The following is a 20,445-nucleotide window of genomic DNA, read 5'->3' as shown; positions in this document are numbered from 1 at the left end:
CGACCTTTTGCTATCCTGCTAATTTTCTGAGCAGAATAATGATAACGTTTTCAAAGCACAACATTCTGCCTAAACAACTCTATGAAATCGGGCACAGATGTTGCTGGTGACGTCACGTTTTAACCAGACACCACTCAGTCGAGACTGGAAGAAAGGCGGTAATGCCATTTGTAAAGAAAGGGGCCTCTACACACAATTGTCACTAAGTTTCGAGTCAGTACATCATTGTAGTAAGGAGTTTAAGACAATTTAAGGTTTTTGTTGTTTCAGCTCATTGAACTGGAACCAGTGACAGAGAGTTTGATTTTTGTTTAAACAAACAAACAAACAAACAAACAATTTAAAACTTTTAATTTGAGTTTGGTATAATCCACATGTCAATGTTTGAGCCTGAAAATTATTTAACAATTTTTTTATTCCAAAAACTTTAACATTATTGGAAAACAGCTGGAAATTAATGACCATAACAACTAACCTAGTGAGACTATCCAGACTTAGAACTCAGGCAATGGAATTTTTACAATTTGCATTTGTTTGTGTGTATGAACGAAAACAGGAAAGGCGTGGATGTGCATTAGCCCCTATTGTCATGATATTGTTGGGTGGCAAAGTGGGGCTAGATGTGCATAAATGACACGGCAGCTTGTATCAAATACGGGCGCTACATTCTAGTCAAATTCTTGATAAGAAAATCCTTTCTATCATCATTATCACAATCAAAAAAGTTAACTCACCATTACACTTGTGAGGTTCTTGTACCATATCATTGGAAATCCCATTAAAACTCCAACTTGTTGGACACTAATGAACACAACTCGAAACATGTTGACGGCGTCCGTTTTGTCTTTGAAACTGTGAGTCTCAAGCACACCGGTGAAGTCACGTGGTCATCCAACGGCTTTACAAACAGTTGTTTTCATTGGTCAATCTTAATGAAATGGTCATAAACAACTTCGGGTTTTTTTCGATTCGGAAGCTACACTTCCCCAATAAAAACTATAATTACGTATTACATTAATACCTAATACATTAACACAACAGGGTCTGAAAACTGCTCACTATGTATAATAAAATGCTGCTCGAAGCACGTGATCATGCAACTCCCGGGCTTGCTAACTTGCATACAACACAAAGTCCTCAGCTCATTGGATAAAAATCATCAGAAATTTTTGTTGTCTTTTCTCAATTCAAATATTTCAAGAATTTAAAAGTGAAACTATATCATTGTTTTATTTGATCAGAGGTATGCAGAATTGGAAGGTGTCACATGGATTGCAATAGGCCCTACTAATTTATTTTGGTCTTAAAGTTTGAAATTGCATGACCCGATTTTTGCAAAAAGGCAACCTATTTTGAAATGCAAACAAGTTTATATAGTACATGACTGATGGACGTGTATTATGTCAGGATCGGACAATAATGTTTATACATTTTTCTTGTATTTACAATATACTATCATGCAGAGAATTGCCGTCTTATTTGAATATGGGCTCATACCAAAATTCAAAATAAATTAGAGTCTTTAATACAACTACATGTATGTTGTTTTACCTAAAATCATTTTCTTGGGTTTTGACCAATGTTTGTGTGGTTGTTGTCATTCTATATAAACTATTAGAACTTGCGTTTTTTTTATTAGTAAGCAACTACTATTGTTCCTCTATTGAAAACGTACTAACTGCTGCGCATGCCAACATAGGATGTAACTAACCTTCGCAGAACATCGTCAACAACATTATGAGAGACAGAGGGCTACTAAGACATAAAACTCATCCACTCATTTACATCTTTAAATAACTCAATCTAATTCTTCTCTTTTACAACAATGGAACAAATTTAAAAGTACAGAAAGTTGTACACAAGTTACATCATTATAAAAATGAAATACGTTTGTTTAAACATTACATAACAATGTACATGGATAAGCAGGTGGCAGTTGCTGAAATTAATCTTTTTTAAATTTCATTTCACTTCTTTTTGCAAAAAACATTAATAAATAATATCATAAAAGGGATGGGATTTCTGATTGGGTTTCAATATAAAGATACAAAATAACGAAGTAAAAGTAGTAAAAAAAAAGGTTTTTAACAATTTCGTGGTCATACAAGAAGTAATAGCAGGGTCAGAGACCAACTATGACTTAGGTGTATTAAATGTTGATTTTAATAATGTGCATCACTTTTGAATGAACAAAGTTGATAAGTACTACTTTTGGGAGGGGGCTTCAGAAGTACTACACTATCTAGTGCCAGTGCAAGCATGTACATGTATCTAGAAAAATACCCTTAACATGGCCCACAAATTTGAGTATTTCATTTCTATGATGATCCCAGATACAGCACTCTATGGTGTGGCTATACAATGTTTATGCAAAGAGCCTTTTTCTTCACACAATATATGATGTTATTATACAACTGAGATGTGATGTTTCTGCACTGACAAGACGAAAGCTTCAAAAAGTTGCGATTCTGATAGATGTTGTGGTATTAGGAGTTAAAATGCACTTGTAAAACCAAGTTAAGGTTTTAATAATGCCCACAAAATAACCCTGTATACTGAACAACTTCAAAAGTAGTTTTTGTTCACACTAGCAGTCAACCTTTTGAAATAGAAAGCTATTTTAACTTTCGCAAGGACCGAAAGCTGTAATGCTTTTGAGTAAACATAAATGATTTGAACCATGTCCACACTGGAGCAGCTAAATTCTTGTTTAAAAACAGTGGACACTATTGGTAATTGTCAAAGACTAGTCTTGACAGTTGGTGAATCTCAACATATACATAAAATAATAAACCTGTGAAAATTTGAGCTCAATCGGTCGTCCAAGTTGCGAGATAGTAATGAAAGAAAAAACACCCTTGTCACACGAAGTTGTGTGCTTTCTGATGCTTGATTTCGAGACCTCAAGTTCTAAACTCGAGGTCTCGAAATCAAATTCGTGGAAAATTACTTCTTTCTCGAAAACTATGTTACTTCAGTGGGAGCTGTTTCTCACAATGTTTTATACTATCAACCTCTCCCCATTACTCGTAATCGAGAAAGGTTTTATGATGATAATTATTTTGAGTAATTACCACTGCCTTTAAGATGGTTGCAAAGTTTGTTTTCACAAGTCAAAGGCTTCCTTGTGCCACCATTGCCAAATTCAAACAACAGGGCACTTTTGAGACGATGTGGCCGTCCCTCGAAATGGTCCCTTTTTAACGTTCTAGCACCGAGAACAAGACAAACGGACTTTCAGGTGTGACACCAGCTAATGTTTTGTTTCATACATTTTTCATTAAAATATGCACTTATGAAAGCAAACATCTCTCAGCTCATGACAGGTAATTCGTTGAATTTGGTGAGAGCATTGTTTGAACCTGTGATGCAATACTATGCAAGAATCTACTGATTTTATTTTTAGACTGAAATCTATGCAGCATACACTTATGGCTATGTAGTCTGTGCCTTGTTGGTGATATATGAGAGCTAGGTTTTGTTGAAATTCAAACTCATTGGACCTTGATAAACTTTAAAAATCTTGAATTTCTTCATAAAAATGTTTTATTGTCTTGAACAGTGGAGTGAAAAATTTGATGCCATCTTTTGGATATGTTTTTGAGAATTCTTAATTTCTTTTTGTAGTTTGGCTTATCAAGCAGATACTGTCTTCTTGCAAAACAAAAACTGGCATTCCACTTCATAACTGAAAATAGGAACAACCTTGGGCAACTCTTCCTTCAAAAAGTCAGAACTCTTAATCCACATGAGTTCTATAAATTTCCTTTTAGAAAACAGATACAAATTAAACTTAATGATTATGAATATCTAAATCACTAGTTACATAGACAAAAACACATAGGAAAAAAAATCATAAATTATATAGTACATATAATTATTATTTACAGGCACACAATAAAAGCTTGTCCATTATGGAGACACATGTAGCAGATTCTATGTTTGGTCGTTTTATCTTTTTTAGAAATGATTTTTCAAACCATGACAAAAATAAATACAAAAATCAAACCAAACTAGCACTCATGCCAACGCTTAAAATAGAAGGTGGCGCGAGGCAAATATCTAAATCTCAGAGAAAAACATCAATAGCATGGTTACTTGCATGAATTGTACTACTGCAGTCTGGCGCCAAAATGTGGTGATTGCATGAGTGAATAAAAGATTGCCTTACATCCCCAAATTTTGAGCTAAAGTTGCTGCAAGTAAATATCTTTGGATTCACTGAGAGGTTAAGCTTGAATTAAAACTCCGTAAAACAAGAGTAACTCCGGTTATATTTTGGCTGACAAATTTAAAACTTAATACAGTAAGGTAGTCATAAAAATTTGAACTGATGGAACAACCAATTGGTTTCATATCATTGCAAAGACAGCGAATTCAGAAATACACCAAATTTATAATGACGTTTTGTTCATGACAAAAAAAATTCAGCAGTACGATAACTATGAAATCTGGATTTAATTTTCATCTTATAGTTGACAAAGAACTATACTTAGACATTCTTTCAAACACACACACCAACCACACATGCACAAGTACAAAAGGTTATCAAACGAGCATTCAGCTCTGGAAATTGTTTCTCTGAAAATTCCTTTCAGTTTCGTGGTAGATTTATACTTGAGGGCTCACTGAAGGGACCACTTTGGCCCTGAATATCCACAGCACAAACAGCGAAATGGTAGACACTTCCTGCTTGGAACTGTGTCAGTGTACAAGCCATTGGGAGAGGCAGCGCCCTGACCTCTCCAATCTTCTTCCAGAGGGTTGTGGTGGCAGGGGCTTCTGATTCCTGATAGGCATAGAGATGGTAGACATCGATCTGTGAATCATACCCATCCAGGGTCATATTCCAGGAGAGTACAATTCCTGTTTCTACCTTAGTGATGTTGAGTTCAGGCTTGGGAGGTCCCTTTGATGTCGATGGCTGCAGTGCGGGCAGGGGAGCAGGGTGACTTGGAGGTCCTAATTTGGTGGCAGCATTGGGATTGGCATTCATGGCAGTGTTATTTATACTAGCCATCAGCCGCTCGTATGTCTGCTGATGTTGTTGATGCAAGCTGGCATTCTTGTTTATTTCACCCTGCAATTGTTGTTTTTGACTCTGAAACAGTAAAAAAGAATACAAGTTATATTGAGACATGAGACTTGTTGAATTTATATTGATTTGTGAAAAGTTGCTGCTGCCCCAATAATGAGTTCGAAATAAATTAACTTCTTGAATGTGTATTCTTTTTATCATGGCTAGTGACCATTTGATGAAATGAATAAGATTTAACTAGTAAACACTGGAAGATGTATATAAAATATGCTAAATCCAATTTTTTTTTAAAGAAATGGAGATAAAAGGTGTGACAGTGAGTAGCCAGAGGAAAAAGATGTTTTTATTCTGGCCTTTTCTTTAATGGAATTTTTCTGTGATGTAAGGTTTCACATAAGGGGGGCAGGGACACACCATGCCACATATCAAGTACCAAACAATGCTTCCAAAGAAAAATAGCAAGTTCTCACATCCAAGTGTCGTAATTGCATCTCAAGGTCTCGTTGGCGGAAAGTCATGTTCTCCTTGTTCTGTAGCTTGGCTTGGACAGTCAAGAAATCCTTATTCACAAGGTCAAGCTTCTTCTGTTGAGTTGAGGGGTGGGGTGGGTGGAGAAAGAATGATGATGAGAAAATGATAGAATAAATGAAACTCTTCTACTTAAGGATATGAGAAGTTTAAACCGACTTGGTTTATATACCAGGTGTTTTGAAGATTGCCACACCTATTTAGCTTTTAAAAACTATACATATTCCATTGTGGCATAACATTCAATTGATAAGACTTAATTGAGAATTTTTGTTTTAATTTAAAAAAAATTCAACCCTATTTTTGAACTTAGTGTAAAGTTGTCACAACCTGTGTATCGATTTTGGTTTTGCTTGGATGGGGCTCTAGCTTTCCATACTCAGTTGGCGAAAATTTATCCTGTGACGATGTAATAGAAAGGTTTATGTGATCCATCCCATTAACTAATGTACCGGATTGAAGGATCAGAACATAATATGAGTGATAAAAATTGTGAACTCATGTTAATTTAATTTGAAACACAACGACCTTGACAGTGTGTTTAAAAAAAATGGGCCTGTACATTCTACACGTTTAATTGAATATCATGGAAAATCAGTAAGAAATAGCAAGCTCACAGGATGTTCCGACCCTTATTTGAAATGTGACACCAATGACATGATAAGAAAACTTAAAGCGTACCAATCACAATGGTATTTGCACGCCAAAGGACAGTTCGAATTTGAATGATGCAAACAATGATTATAAATGCACTGTTTTCCGAATGTGGTGCAGAAAAGGTTGCTTTTTTCTATCACAGTTCACCTGAAGTATGAACCGGAGGCTAAGTGTAAGGTAAGAGACTTGTTATAATGGGAGACCTTCCCCCCGATTTCACGAAGCACTGCAACGCGTCGCAAGTGCAAGTTGCGACTGGTTACACGTCGTAAGTTGCGATGCGTATGAAATCGATTTCATCAAAGTTACGATGCGTTGGATACGTCGCAAGTTCCTTGACGAGGAAGAACACGTCGTAAGTTATGGGTCGTCGTAAGAATGCTATGTTTCATTCGGTTACGCACAAAATGCATGAAAGGACATAACAATTACCACACATAACTTCCGTGAACCAATCGGGAAGACACTAGACAACAAATGGAAATTTACCCCCCCCCCCCCAATAAAATAAAAAAAGGGACGGGTAAAAGAAAAGAAAACAAACACACGCATAACAAACGAACACACACAAACTAAAACAACTAAATAAATAAATAAATATAAAAAATAAAAAAAAAATACCTAAACACTAGTCCGAAACGGTTGAGTGTCTGCCATCTTGAATGAACTATAATACACGACTGTTTCATGACCAAGTTGTACACAACATAAAACAGCCGCAGAACTTTAGCAGTTCATCCTCGTCCAAAGGGTTGTTTTTATTAAGAGTGAAAATAGTTTGTATTGTGACTCGTCGCGCTTACGACGTGTTTGGTGAAATGGATTGTGGAACTCGTCGCAGCCGCGACGTGTCTTAGGTCTGTGATGCATTGCAAACCCTATGATGCGTCGCTACTTGCGATGAGTTTCTTGAAATCGGGGGCTGATCAGAAGGACCGATGGGTGAATGAGCTCGAGGTCGATACTCACAAAAACGTTAATACGAAACCCTGAAAAACCCAATGAGACTACGCTACTTGTGAGCTATTTGTGAGTTAGTCTGGTACAATGACTTGCTTAATCACAAAGCACCGCTTACATTTAAATTCCTCAGACTTCAGAGACAGTTGCTTTGTCAAATGGTTTGAGGCTAGCCTTTGCATAGCAACCTCCATAATTGAGTATGGGTGAATGCCCTGAATTATTTAACATAGCAACTGTCCGATAGTCCGAGGAATTCAAATTTAAGTGGTAATTTGTGATCAAACAAGACATTATACCAGACAATATTCAAATCTAACACGAAAATGGCTTTTTGCTTAGCAGCAGCTATCTCTCCTACGCTCATGGTAGCAGGGTTTGAGTGAAATAATTGCAGTAGGCAATGATAATGAGGTTTCTCACCTTTAGCTCCAGATTGGCACTGTGTACCTTCTGTACAGTCTGTTGGATAAGAGCACGCTGTTGCTGCAACTGCTGATTCTGTAGCTTTTGGACATGCTGGTGAGCCTGTAAAGACATAAACATCAATTTTAGTTTACAGGTAATAAAAATGTTAAGTTCAAATCAAAATAAAGTACGATTGTAAAGATCATGTGATTTGATATGGTTTGATGAAATTTGAGAGGCTAATCATCCTTCCTGGCAGCTGAGAAGCTGAATTTCGAGGGTAACGTCAAAAGCATGATTGAGCCGCAGGCTTTGGCAGCAAGCCACATGGCCCATTTATGACCAAGAAGCACAGCCAGAGATCGAGACGATTCGAGGCGATTGAGTAGGAAGTCGGAGGATTCCGAGAAAAAACATTGTTGCATAGGAGAGAACCAATGCAAATCTCTACTCAAACATGGCCTAAGCTGGGAATTGAATACATGAGCCCAATATTGATTATTAAGGACGCTTTGAAGCGATTGTTTGCAGCCTAATTTCCAATTTAAGGTTGTGTCACAGCGGAAAAAAATGGTGTCTACATGACTCATACATGTTGTTTAGAAGGGAGTTTTCAAAATTGTCAAGGTGTTGGGTAGATGAGTTTTCATATCATTTATTGTTTATTGTGAATTTGTTATTAAATAACAAGGATGTATGTGAGTGATATAAAAATAAAAAACTTGAATGCAATTTGTTTGTGCATCGTCTCAGGAAAATAATCCCCTAGAGAAACCTGTTATTTTGCCTTATGAAATGGATAAGTCTAGATTTCAACTCATGACTGTATCTTCTGCGAAAATACAATCAAAGGTATTGCATATATTTATCTATCTATTAATATTTACCTGAAGTTGTTGATGTTTAGCTTGGGTGACCTGTTGATGCTGTAACTGCAGTTGCAGCTTCTGTTGCTGGCTTGCCTGCTGTCGTTGCTCCTCTGCAGCTCTGGCTTTCTGCTGATGCTGCTGTAGCTTCTGCTGCATCATCTGCTGTTGAATCTGATGCTGCTGCTGGGCTTGCTGCTGCTGGGCTTGCTGCTGCTGGACTTGCTGCTGCTGGGCATGTTGCTTCTGGGCTTGTTGCTGCTGGGCTTGCTGTTGCTGTGCTTGCTGTGCTTGCTGTTGATGGGCTTGTTGCTGCTGTGCCTGCTGCTGTGCTTGCTGTTGTTGGGCCTGCTGTTGCTGGGCTTGATGTTTCTGGAGAAGCTGCTGCTGGGCTAGCATCTGCATGTGTTGCATTTGTTGTTGTTGCTGTTGCTGCTGCAGTTGTGTGACAACCTGAGTTGCTGATATGGTATTCTGAGGTGTCCTTACTACTCCCTGTAAGACAAATTTGAAGGGGCGGTAATTGAATAACACCGTTTTTTTTTATCAAAAATTGCTCAAAGAAGTTAAAATCTGTAATTATCAGCACCACCACTACAGGCTGTATTCATTCACTGTTTTTCCTTTAAACCTTTGTACAATTTTTTGGTTGAAAAATAAAATTTGAATAGAAGGAGACATGAACCTGCGTACTCCAGATTAACCTGCCGGAGCTCTACCAACTGAGCTACCTAGCCCAAATGTTGGCTTTCTCCGTATGGAAGTGTCGTGGCCGAGCGCTTAAGAGCACCAAATTCAAACTCTGGTGTTTCTGATCAGCAGAGTGTGGTTTTGAATCCCCAGCCGTGACACTTGTGTCCTTAGGCAAGACACTTACCATTGCTTCGCCTTTGGATGGGACGTAAAGTTGTTGGTCACATGTGTTATGTAACGTATGTAAAAAGAACCCAGTGCACCCATTGAAAAGAGAAGGGGTTTACCCGGTGTTCCTGGCTGTGGCTGCTGTATGCGCCAAAGTACCTTGTAAAATCATTATAAGGTGCGCAATAATTGGGTCTCAGAATTCATCATTGTAATAACCCATCTTTCTGAAAGTTTGTATATGCACAGCGTCTTGAGATACGTTCCCTATATAAGACTTCGATATTATTATAATTTTGTCACTGAAACTACTGTAAAGCCAGGGATCACACCCACTATTCTTATTCAACTTGGGAAGTGGCAGCAAAGGGATCACCTTCAAGGGGATGTGAGTTTGTATTTCAAGTTACAAGTAATAAACCACAAGGGAAACTGACTGGGTACAATCTTGGCAATAAAATAATATGACAAGAATGTTTCCTTACCTGTACTTGTTGAGGTAATCTTCCAGCAGGAATTCCAGCCTGGACTGCCGATGGGAAGAACACATTATTGAGGGCCTGAGTCACAATGGGGACTGACATCCCCTGTAGAATCGGAGCAACACTTCGTATCTGCTGTGCTGACATGGGGTATGCAGTGACTGCTGCTATAGGGGCATGTTGAGCTACAGCAGTCGATGTGTTAGTGTTGGCGAAGGAGTGGTTCAAGGCCATGGAGACATTTGCCATTAAGGCTGGGTTTATATAGCGTACGGGTGTAGATGCTGAGGACACTTGAGAAGTATTTAGCGTTGAGTGTGCAGTAGCCTGGGGAACTGACACTGCAGATACCATTGAATTGACCTGAGGTAACCTGGGGGTATTTTGTCTTGGGTGTACTGATGGCATGCGATACTGTACCGTTCCGACAGTTCGGTTTGGTGGAGCAACGGTGAAATGCCTCGGGGACACAACTTGCGGGCGTGGCTGCTGGGCATTTGGTCTCACCATCTGCGTGGCAGGTTTGTGAGGAGATTGCGCTTCCTGTTGCTGTCCTGTCCTCCTTGTGATCGATCCCTGAGTATTGCTTGGTGCAATCTGGCCCGTTGAAGTTTGATGATAACCATATGACGGAGGTGTCCTCTTAGAGGCCGTGCTTTGAGGCTGTTGCATCAATGATGCAACTGTCGTTGTCGCCTGTGGGGTCTTGACAGCCGGTTGTTTGGCGACAGAACCGCTGGGCTCTTCCATATCATCAGTCAAATCTATGAGTACATGCTCCGACGTGGTATTTCGATTTGCTTGTGGGGTTGCTGCAGTTTTTTGAGAAGCTGTCACTAATGGGGTTTGCAGTTTGGTGACCGGTGTTGTGACCTTCTGTGGTCTTGCAGATTTTGCAGAAACTGTAACATTGGGTACTATTGATACATTTATTGCTCCAGTCGTTCTTGCATGTTGGGAAGTTATAGGAATCAACCCCCTTGGAGGAGTTTGTGCAGCAGGAGACCCAGACTTCAGTGTTTGAGGCGATTGAGATTGTCTCACTCTAGGCGAAGGTACAACTTGCTTCCCAGGAGTACTGCGAGGTGGAAGCTCAATTTCTTGGATTTCTGGTGTCAGGGCTTTCCTAGGAAGAGCAGCATTATTATTGGTCACAACTGCTGTTGTATCAGGGGATGCTGTTTGTACTATCAGTGCGCCCGGACTTGCTGTTGCTTGCACGGAAGTTACTCTACTACAAACACCTTGAATGGTATGTTGTGCTAATTTTGGGGGCAAAACTGAAGTTCCATTATTCGGTTTCTCAAGGCAGATCATCGTAGGTGGCGCCTGTGGTTGAGATGATACCAAAGCCGGTTCTAAAGATGCAATCCGAGTTTCCTTGGAAGCCTCTGCATTAGGAGTGACAGAAGGCCCAGCAGACACAGCTGGAATGGATTCCTGCAAATGTGATGCAAAAGAACCAAATATATATCACATACCAAAATTTATTTATCTTTATAATAATGAAGATCAAAACACCTTTACAGAAGAATTTTGGATTGAACAAAGACTAAGCTCCTCCGTATTAAAAGTTTCTGTCATTTTAATTGCCTTTGAATACTGAAATGGGTGATTTTTTTGTTTAACTTAAAGCGGCAAATATGAAGTACACAGCAGATACACTTGCATGTGAAGAAGTGACTTACTGACAAATTTGCCTTGTAAGTAAAAACACATATATTGGCTTGTCCATACCGGAGTGGTTGTCTGTGGCTGAACTGCTGAGTGCGGCACTAGTGGTGGGACAAACAGGGGATTTTCTTTAGCATCAGCTGATGACAGAACTGTGGCATTTGCCACATTTGGGGCTTCTGCTACTTTCATGGAAGCTTCTTCGTTTAAGGAAGAGGATGTCGACTTGTTCCCAGATTCCAGTAGGTTTGGGCGAGGATCAGAAATAACAATGGGATTTGAAACAGGCAGCGTTTCAGATGATTCCATCTCAACAAGGACTTTGTCCATAACCTCAGTGAAGTCATCACAGTCATACTGAGTTGCATTTGATGCAGTGTTGACTTCAATACCCTAAGCAATAAAATAAACACAGAACAATCTAAAACTTCAACCTGTTTTGTACTCTTTCAACAATTTGCATCAGCAGAGTGTAGGTGGGTACCCAGTACAGTTAAGATAAGGGGTTCAGTCGGTGTTTCTGGCAATGGCTGCTGAATGCACTGCAGCACCTACTTAACCCTCATGAAATGCTTCATAAATTGGTCTCATAAAATCATAAAAACTTGTTTCATGGAGTGTCTCTCTTTGATCAAGCGCGTTGAGCACCTTTTTGGTTGAAACATAGACTATACAGGACTACATTATTGTCAAGTCAAAATTTTATCGTGGCAAAGGAAAACGATTACTTGAGAAGTTTGATAAAGTTCCAGGGAAAAATATACCCATGGTGGGCACAATAAAAAAAAGAATTCCATAGCCTACCTTTTCATGAAGTTTCTTCGTCAAATTCTCCTTACAATTATATAGTTCCGCTATTTTGGATTTCATGCTGTCCCCTTCCTCTTTGACTTTAGAGAGCTCTCCTTGCACAATCTCGAGTTGTTTCTGGGTTTCCTGACAACGTGTCTCCCACATCCGCTCACCTTTGCTGGATATCTCCAGCTGCCTACGGAGGAGCTTCAGGTGGGCTTGAAGTGATGCCTGAGCATGCTTCTCAATCATAAGCCTAAGGTCCTGTGGGTTAATTCAGACAGCAAATAAGTTTCATTTTGTTGCGTTCACAAAAAGCTTGGGACAGAATTATTCAACTGTTTGACCATAAACAACAAATGTTGAAATCGTTTCCAAATTTCCTGAACGTTAAAATGAAGCCAAAAAGAAGAGGGTCTTCCATTTTTATAAATAAATTAGCGTCATAAGCTTTATCAGGATGGATTTGCACCCCATGAGCCTGTTTTTTTTCCACAGGACTCAAGAAAGTACTGAGTATACAGTTTTTGAAATGTTATTGATTCGGCATCGCTAGAAGACAACCAATTGGGAACTTTTTTATTGAGGCAAGTGCCTTGAGCAGTTTTTGTGGATACAGGAGCTATAGAAAACGCCAAAATCATTACTATTAAAATGAATTTTCCAGTTAGTACAACCTTTGTGGTCATTTGTTTTGATTTGCCAGTCCGTCGAGCTGGAGGAGCTCCAGATTGGGAGGGTGCCTGAGAGAGTGGCGGGGTTGCCGACGACTTCCTTGGCACTGCATCAGGCTTCGTAGGCTCTGCCGTCTCTACTTGGTTTGACTGGGAAGCCACTGGCTCTGAGGATGTAACAGCTGTTTTCACTTGTTGTGGGGAAGCCACTGGCTCCGGGGTTTTCTTAACTGTATTCACTGGCTCAGAGGAATTCACAACTGTTTTCGGGGAAGTAACTGGCTCTGAGGTTTTCACAACTGTTTTCACTGGCTCCGAGGAATTCACAACTGTTTTCACTGGTCGTGGGGAAGCCACATGTTTTGAGGATGTAACAGCTGTTTTCAAAGGTTGTGGGGCCACCACTGACTCCATGGATTTCACATCTGTTGTCACTGGTTGTGGGGAAGCTACTTGCTCCAAGGATTTCAGGACTGTTTTCACTGTTTGAGGGGAAGCCACTGGCTCTCCGGATTTTACAACTTTTTTCACTGGTTGGAGGGAATCCACTGGCTCCGAGGAATTCACAACAGTTTCCACTAGTTGTGGGGAAGCCAATGGTGACGAGGATGTAGCAGCTTTTTTCACTGGGTGCATGCTTTCCGGGGGATCTTTGAGGTCGTCTTTAGCAACACGTTGGTCCCCTTGGGAAAAACGGGTAAAAAAAAATCAAAATTCCACCATATCGAAATCAAGCATCTGAAAGCACACAACTTCGTGTGACAAGGGTGTTTTTTCTTTCATTATTATCTCGCAACTTCAACGACCAATTGAGCTCAAATTTTCACAGGTTTGTTATTTTATGCATATGTTGAGATACACCAAGTGAGAAGACTGGCTTTTGACAATTACCAATAGTGTCAACTGCCTTTAAACCATTAAGTGAAGGCTTAAAACACTACACCATGGCAAATGTTACTTATTTTACTGCTTTTTCCACCATGCAAAGCCTGGGGAGTCAAGTACTTGATATCCTAGACTGGACTATTCCACATAGCTAAGTGGGGTCAGAGTATTTGTTGAGGGGCTGAAAATTTGCTTCACTCATATTTACTCTGTGCAGACATAAAGACGTACCCAAATCTGAACCGTGATAAGTGGAGCCATCTGTTTTTTTGTGTAGCAGGCTTCTACATGTAGATATCTTGTCAGTAGCCAAAGCTAGATTCTGTGGTTTCCAACACCCCTACCACCTGCCAGTCAAACATTTCGGCATCCTTGGGTGCGAGTAACTAGTGAAACCTTCCCTCATTGTGTTATTCCTGGGGTAACTCCCTGAAAGTCTTAAGCCTTACCTTTTACTCTCTCTAATGAGTCATCCAATTTTGATTTTTTGTTGCTGTTTCTTTCCTCTCCATCAGACGCTGTTTCCTCTAAGGATGGACTACGTGCCCGCTTGCCAGTTTCCAGACTTGAAATCTTCCCTGGTTTAACAGCCTCAATGCATCGCCCAGAGTCTCCAGCAGCTTCCCCTTCTTTTGCATCCATGCTAGAAGGTTCTTCTGGTACCTTGCGACCTGCAGTCGTTGTCGCAGCATCAACCTCTTGGACGGCCAGTGAAGTCTTGTCTAGGCCTGCAGACAACCCAGTCTCCTGATTCACTGACAAGGACGTGTCTGTTGGATGCTTGTCAATGCCTGGTGCAGAAGTCATATTCACAGGGTTCAGCTTCATCTCAACCCTTTCCTTAATTTCAGTTGGTTTTAAGGACATTTCGTTGGAGATCACCAGATTTATAAGCGAAGCGACAGTCGTCTTCTCGTGGTTATCATTTTGAGAATCCATCTCCTTCTCCTCTTGTAGCTTTGTAATAGACTTTTCCAATGAAAGTAGTTCCTAAAGTAAAACAAAGCAAGGTTTAACCCAAAACACATTTGAGGAAATATTAACCAAGACTGCAAACTAGCTATTGCATTTTAAAGTTACACTCAAAATTTGTGAGTGTGAAGGGGTCCTGTAAATGGTTGAAATAGAATTCAACTGCAGAATGGTGAAAAAGAAGATTTGATTGTCTTTGAATAAAACAGGACGACTAACATAAACCCAAGTAAGTGAAACAAATTCACAACTGTTCCCATGCAGTAGTATCTAAAAATAAACCCTTGTTTGATCATTAACAAAAAAGTATGTGAAATTGAATGCGTTTTTTTGCACTTTTATTGATTGCTGTTGAAATTGACCAGGAAAACCGATGATAATAGTTTTAAGGTAGCGTTCTTTTTAAAAAGAATAACACGCCCAGAGCTCTTTAGGGTATGAATGCAAAAGCTGTTGATTAAATAACGCCCTTGGGCATTGCAGGGATAGCCAGCACAATGCAAACACTCATAGTGTTATGCTTCATTTGCTCCCCAAAAAGGACAAAAGGTACTGAAATTCAAGCTTGAAATCTCCCTGTTACTAAGGATAGTTGTGTAATCCCAAATAATAAACAAACCAGGGCTAGAAAAATAAATCATTTTTTCATTGAGTGTTGGTAAATCATGGATTATTATTTGTTTCACCCGACTCCAAATAGATGTTGATGTTTCTTGCACATTATTTCAGGTAGAGGGTGTTGTAGATGGGTTTAGATAAATGTTGTGGAGCTTGTATTTGTATGCCCGTCAAGTTTGTTAAGACCAAACACTGAATACATTTGATTCGTGCATTGTCATGGAATAGTGATGATTTCACTTTGTGACTATATTCTGCGACAATGCTTGGAAGCATCCAATATTTGTAAAGTGTATAATTTGCTCTTGAAAACTAACAATATGCATTACGTTTTTATTCAGTGCTGTTGTCCCTGACGATACTCCATGTTCTTCCAGTGGGGGTGAATCAACTTCCATTGACTGGACCTCAGACGGCATTGGAGATTCTCTTGCTTCTGATTCTTGGTCTGTTTCCATCAGAGAAGGCTCCTGGCTCGCATCTGGATCAAGAGTCCTAGGTTTACCAATTTGTTCAGAGTTTGATTGATCAGAGCTGCCATCAGTTATGTTAGTCCTGTCATCAAGACATTCTTTTAAGTTGGGCAGTGAAGTGGTTTGTGCAGCTTGTTCACAATCTTTGCTCAGGCTAGTTGAAAGGCTTCCAGATGATTGAGGACACAATCCATACTCTTTTTTACCAGCAATATCTGCTAGTTTATCAGTTGACTTCTCAACAGGCTTTGGTCTACCGTATCCATCTTTGTTGGAAGTAGTTTTCGTACATACATCCTTGATTCCCTCCACGGCCAGTTCACTTGCTTTGCCAAAATGCTCTTTTAGTTGGGTAGGATACTCTGTTGTCTCCGTGGAATTCTGGCATACAGGCAAGATGTAAACATCCTTTAAAGATGATATGTTCACTACAGCAGCTGAGGGTTCCTCCAACTGATCATGTCCAGAAGGAATACCAGTTGCAGTAACTTCATTGTTCTTCATCTGAAGACATTTTGTTGAGTTTTTGCATTTCGGATTCTTAGAATCTACTTCAATGTCTTCACCAGAGGTCTTCGGAGAAGCTGGCAGGCTTTTAGACAGGAAGTTACTTTCATCTTTGGTAACACTTGAGGCGTTTGCTTTTGGAAACACTTTATCCACAATGGACTTGAGCTTAAGTCTGAAAGAGCTGATTGGGCCTTCGTTCGCATCCACCTTGGTCAGAGGGGATGGAAGTTCCTGGAGTTTGGTTCTAGTCGGTGCAGGTATATCAACAGTGCTGTTTTGGGTCGGGTTTTTGCTTACTTCCTTATTTGTTGTTTCTCTTGCGGACACGTCTGGCCTTGCTGGTGAAGAATTACATGTATCTGGTGTCTCAAGATCTAATGGATCAACAGTTTTATCATTTTCCTGGATGAGTGAGGGTTCCTTCAAGTTTGTTTTCCTTTCTCCAGGAGCCACTGCCTTGAGACTCACATCTTTAAAACTGTCTTCAGGATTTGCTGAGGTGATATGGGGGGATCCTGTTACTGAAGACAATGTGTTGAGCTTAGCTTTTTCAAGAACACGTCGATCAGAACTAACTGTGACCTCTTTGCTTGCACTTTCATTAGTTATGGAAGGCATAACTTTAGACAGTGTAACTTGTTCCTTATTGCTTGCATTTAGACTGGATACATTTACACTGTCCAGCTGGTGGTTTGAATCAGAGGATCCATTTGCAGAAAGAGCTAGTGAGTCTTCAAAACCATGCGACTTGGAGATATGTTCCAACTCACGCTGTGCATCCTTAGTTGCACTTGGGATATGGTTCTTTTCACTTGATTGTGAGGGAATAGGTGAATTAACACCGTTTGTCTCAGCAATGGTTTTAGAACTTCTGTCTGTATCTGGTCCAGATTGTGCATTTGAAGTGGAAGTTTTAGAAACTGCACCAGTTACTAAAGAAGTGCTTTTACTGTTCTTTACATCTGATGGTTTTGGAGTTAAACTTTTCTTGTCCTTTATACTATCACTAATTGAATTTGTCAACTTTGAACCAGGTGCTTTGTTACTTTGATCTGTGTTAGTGGCAGAAGTGGGATCTCCTTGGTTTCCACAATCCCTGTCTTTTTCTTTTGCTTTCCTGAATGCAGGTTGACTTGGTGTTTTAGAACTGCTTGTACTGCTCTTAATCTTTGCTTCGGGATAGGTATCTCTTGAGGTGCTTTTAGTATTACCGGAGGGACTGGAATTTCTTGACCTTGTTGCAGGCTTTTCATTGACATCGTCACCATGTCTGCCATATCGTGTTTTTCCACGGTTACTGAGTGTTCCATCTCTCCAAGGAGGGACCCGTTCTTGACTTCGTTCTCTGCTGGAAAACTCACGCCTTGTATGTCTTCCAGGTCTACCACTATTGTCTGAGTAGGAATACTCAAAATGATCATTGTGATAAGATCTCGTAGACTGGTAACTTCTGTCCCTTTCCTCACTGCGTCTCCGACCATCATGCCAGTTGTCGCTAGGGGAATATTCACGGTAGCTGTTTCTTTGGGATCTGGGTTCGTCATGGTACTGCTCACGGTGGTTGACGGAATTTGTATGGCAATAGTTTCTGTCCCTGGACCACGACCTTTCCTCACCGTTGGCAAGTGCTTGATCTCTATCGATATCATATGCAGCTCCGTATGTTTCGGAACGGGGGCGGTAGCTCTCAGTTGAGTCCCGCTTCCGCTTTCCAGGCATGACCTCACCATCCCAGCCAGAGTTTGACCTATTGAGGTTGAAGTTCCTGGCCAGTTGTGTTGTGGACTTCTTGGCACATTGTTTCCTAGGTACAGGATATTGAGAAAATTGTCTCTCCTCCCTTGAGCCTTGGTATGCAGATGAGGACCCTGTGTTGTTTTGTGAATCACCATGGTATTTGTTCATATTACAGAGCTCTGGAAAAGAAAAGAAAAACCAGAAAGTATTAGTTGAACTCCATTCACAAAAAGGGAAAAAAGGGCCTCAGTCTTAATCGGCCCTTTAAAACCCACAGGGTCGTGGTCATGCCATTCGGCGAGGTCCTTTATAAGACAGCCACGACCCCGCAAGGTTTTAAAAGGCCAATTAAAGGGACACGTTGCCTTAGATCAGTCGAGTTGGTCTACAAAAAGCGTTTGAAACCGTTTGCTATGAAATGCATACAGTTGAAAGATGTTTTAAAAGTGGAATATGCCTAGAAATTGCATGGAATTTCCTTTTACTTGGGAACTAACACGGTCGGCCATTTTATGAAGTAAACAAATTTTCTCCACAAAATGGCACACCGAGTTAGTTCACAACATATAAGGAAAACCATGCAATTTTGTGTGGATCATTATAATCTTTTTTTAAAACATCTGTCCAACCATATGCCTTTTCTAGCAAACAGTTTTCAAACGCTTTTCACAGACTCACCAGATCCAAAGCAATGCGTCCTAACAAAACAGTTGCTAGCAGTGTAAGCACTTTATGTAATCCAACATATACATAAACTGACAAACCTGTAGAAGTTTGAGATGAGATCGATCGGCCAGAAAATAGTGAAAAACTGATTACACTGAGCGATAAACTCCAAATGCAAAGTTACATTATTTATTTCTCATCAAATATGGCTTTTTCAGGCAGAAATAATTCAAGGGAGGTTTTCTACTATCATCATCATTAGACCATGTAAGTTTGCTATAAATCTGTGATCTTCACAATTTTGTTTTCTTACCAGTTCTGTAACGTTCTTTTAAGATTGAGTCACTAACTCTTTTATTCCCATTCATATGTGCAATTTTGTCCAAAAAGCCTAATAAAATTGGGGGAAAAGGACAATGTATGACTGCGGCTCATAAGTTGTGCATGGTTTGTTATTATTTTGTCCTGACTTTTCTCCTGACACATCACATGTTATTTCATGTGGTTTGGTTGATCGCAAATAATATGAACACTGGCTTAGACTGTTTTGTCAGCTCTACTAATCTATTTTAAATACTTTTAATATATGCTAGAGCAAACGTTGATCAAAGTCCATAATATGACTAAGTCCACCAGTGTCTTGTTTTTTATCTGAAATATCCACTATGACATCTAGATTTTTGCGAAGTTTCACCACGTTCTTTTGAGTTTTTTGATGAGTTATTTAAGATTTGTAAATGGGCAATTCCACGGTAACGGAAGAACGTTTTGACTCATTAAACAACATTTAAATCGTGGATATCATTAACAGTTTAATTAGTTTCATCAAGCAAATGTCGCAGTTTCTTTTATTAATGACTGCCTTCAAAATGGCCTCCTCTTTTTGGCTGAATCCACTATTTAAATGTTGTTTAATGAGTCAAAACGTCCTTCCGTTACCGTGGAATTGCCCAAATGTGGAGAAAAAGACAAATAGCAGTACACCAATAAAGCAAGGAGCAGGTTTAGCATTGATAAGCAAATGAATTAAGTTTCCAATTGATGATGAAAAATAGCAAGAAAGATGATTTAACGATTATTTTGTTATCGAGGTGTGTTTATAGCACTGTTTACTCAGTACTTTCCTGAGCTCTGCGAAAATCACAGGCAAATTTTGTTGGGATTTTTTTATACAGAGCTCGGAAAAGTACTGGATATACAGTGTTAACACACATCAATACATATGAGTAAAACCAAAATTAATATTCTTTATCCCTGATGCAAATTTCCACCTATTAAAAAGGAAAATCTTATCCCAGCAGTGGTAATTTTCATTTTGCAAAACGCACTCCCAATAGAAAATCTTAAAATCTAAAAGAAACTTTTAAAGGGGCAACATGTCGTTAGTGGCCTCCGTGTAGTTCCAGGCTGGGAACAACTGTTTTGCTGACAACAGCCAGCATTTGTTCAGGTAGACATACGACACAGAAAATACAAAAGATGTGAAACAACCTACTTCTCTTTCGTCCTCTCTGCGAAGACTTCCTGAAAACGTAGCTATTGGCAGAGATCTTGTACAGAAAGCTTTTGCTGAAGTAGAAAATAAAACAAAGCATCAGGCCCTTGATTTCAGTCACTGGTATTAGACAATGATAATATCAATAA

The 20,445-nt window shown here is 39.6% G+C and overlaps 1 protein-coding gene across 2 annotated transcripts in view; it reads right to left on the bottom strand.

The window, feature by feature from the left end:
* Window positions 1–370: 370 nt before the first annotated feature.
* The window catches only part of LOC139944339 (uncharacterized), a 43,134-nt gene continuing 23,059 nt past the window's right edge, over window positions 371–20,445 (bottom strand). For both annotated transcript variants that reach the window (XM_071941338.1, XM_071941339.1), the window contains exons 6-16: window positions 20,297–20,370; window positions 15,745–18,314; window positions 14,275–14,815; window positions 12,944–13,623; window positions 12,279–12,530; window positions 11,538–11,867; window positions 9,804–11,240; window positions 8,479–8,952; window positions 7,607–7,711; window positions 5,509–5,622; window positions 371–5,101 (exon numbers count right to left, since the gene is read on the bottom strand). In XM_071941338.1, the coding sequence (XP_071797439.1) occupies window positions 4,595–5,101; window positions 5,509–5,622; window positions 7,607–7,711; window positions 8,479–8,952; window positions 9,804–11,240; window positions 11,538–11,867; window positions 12,279–12,530; window positions 12,944–13,623; window positions 14,275–14,815; window positions 15,745–18,314; window positions 20,297–20,370 (7,084 nt within the window). In that variant the 3' untranslated portion in view covers window positions 371–4,594. The remainder of the gene's footprint in view (window positions 5,102–5,508; window positions 5,623–7,606; window positions 7,712–8,478; window positions 8,953–9,803; window positions 11,241–11,537; window positions 11,868–12,278; window positions 12,531–12,943; window positions 13,624–14,274; window positions 14,816–15,744; window positions 18,315–20,296; window positions 20,371–20,445) is intronic.

Source organism: Asterias amurensis, chromosome 11 (assembly GCF_032118995.1).
Source record: "Asterias amurensis chromosome 11, ASM3211899v1".
In the NCBI taxonomy this organism is placed as follows: Eukaryota; Metazoa; Echinodermata; class Asteroidea; order Forcipulatida; family Asteriidae; genus Asterias; species Asterias amurensis.
Note: the sequence above shows the minus strand (reverse complement) of the source record. Positions and strands in the feature narration are given on the sequence as shown.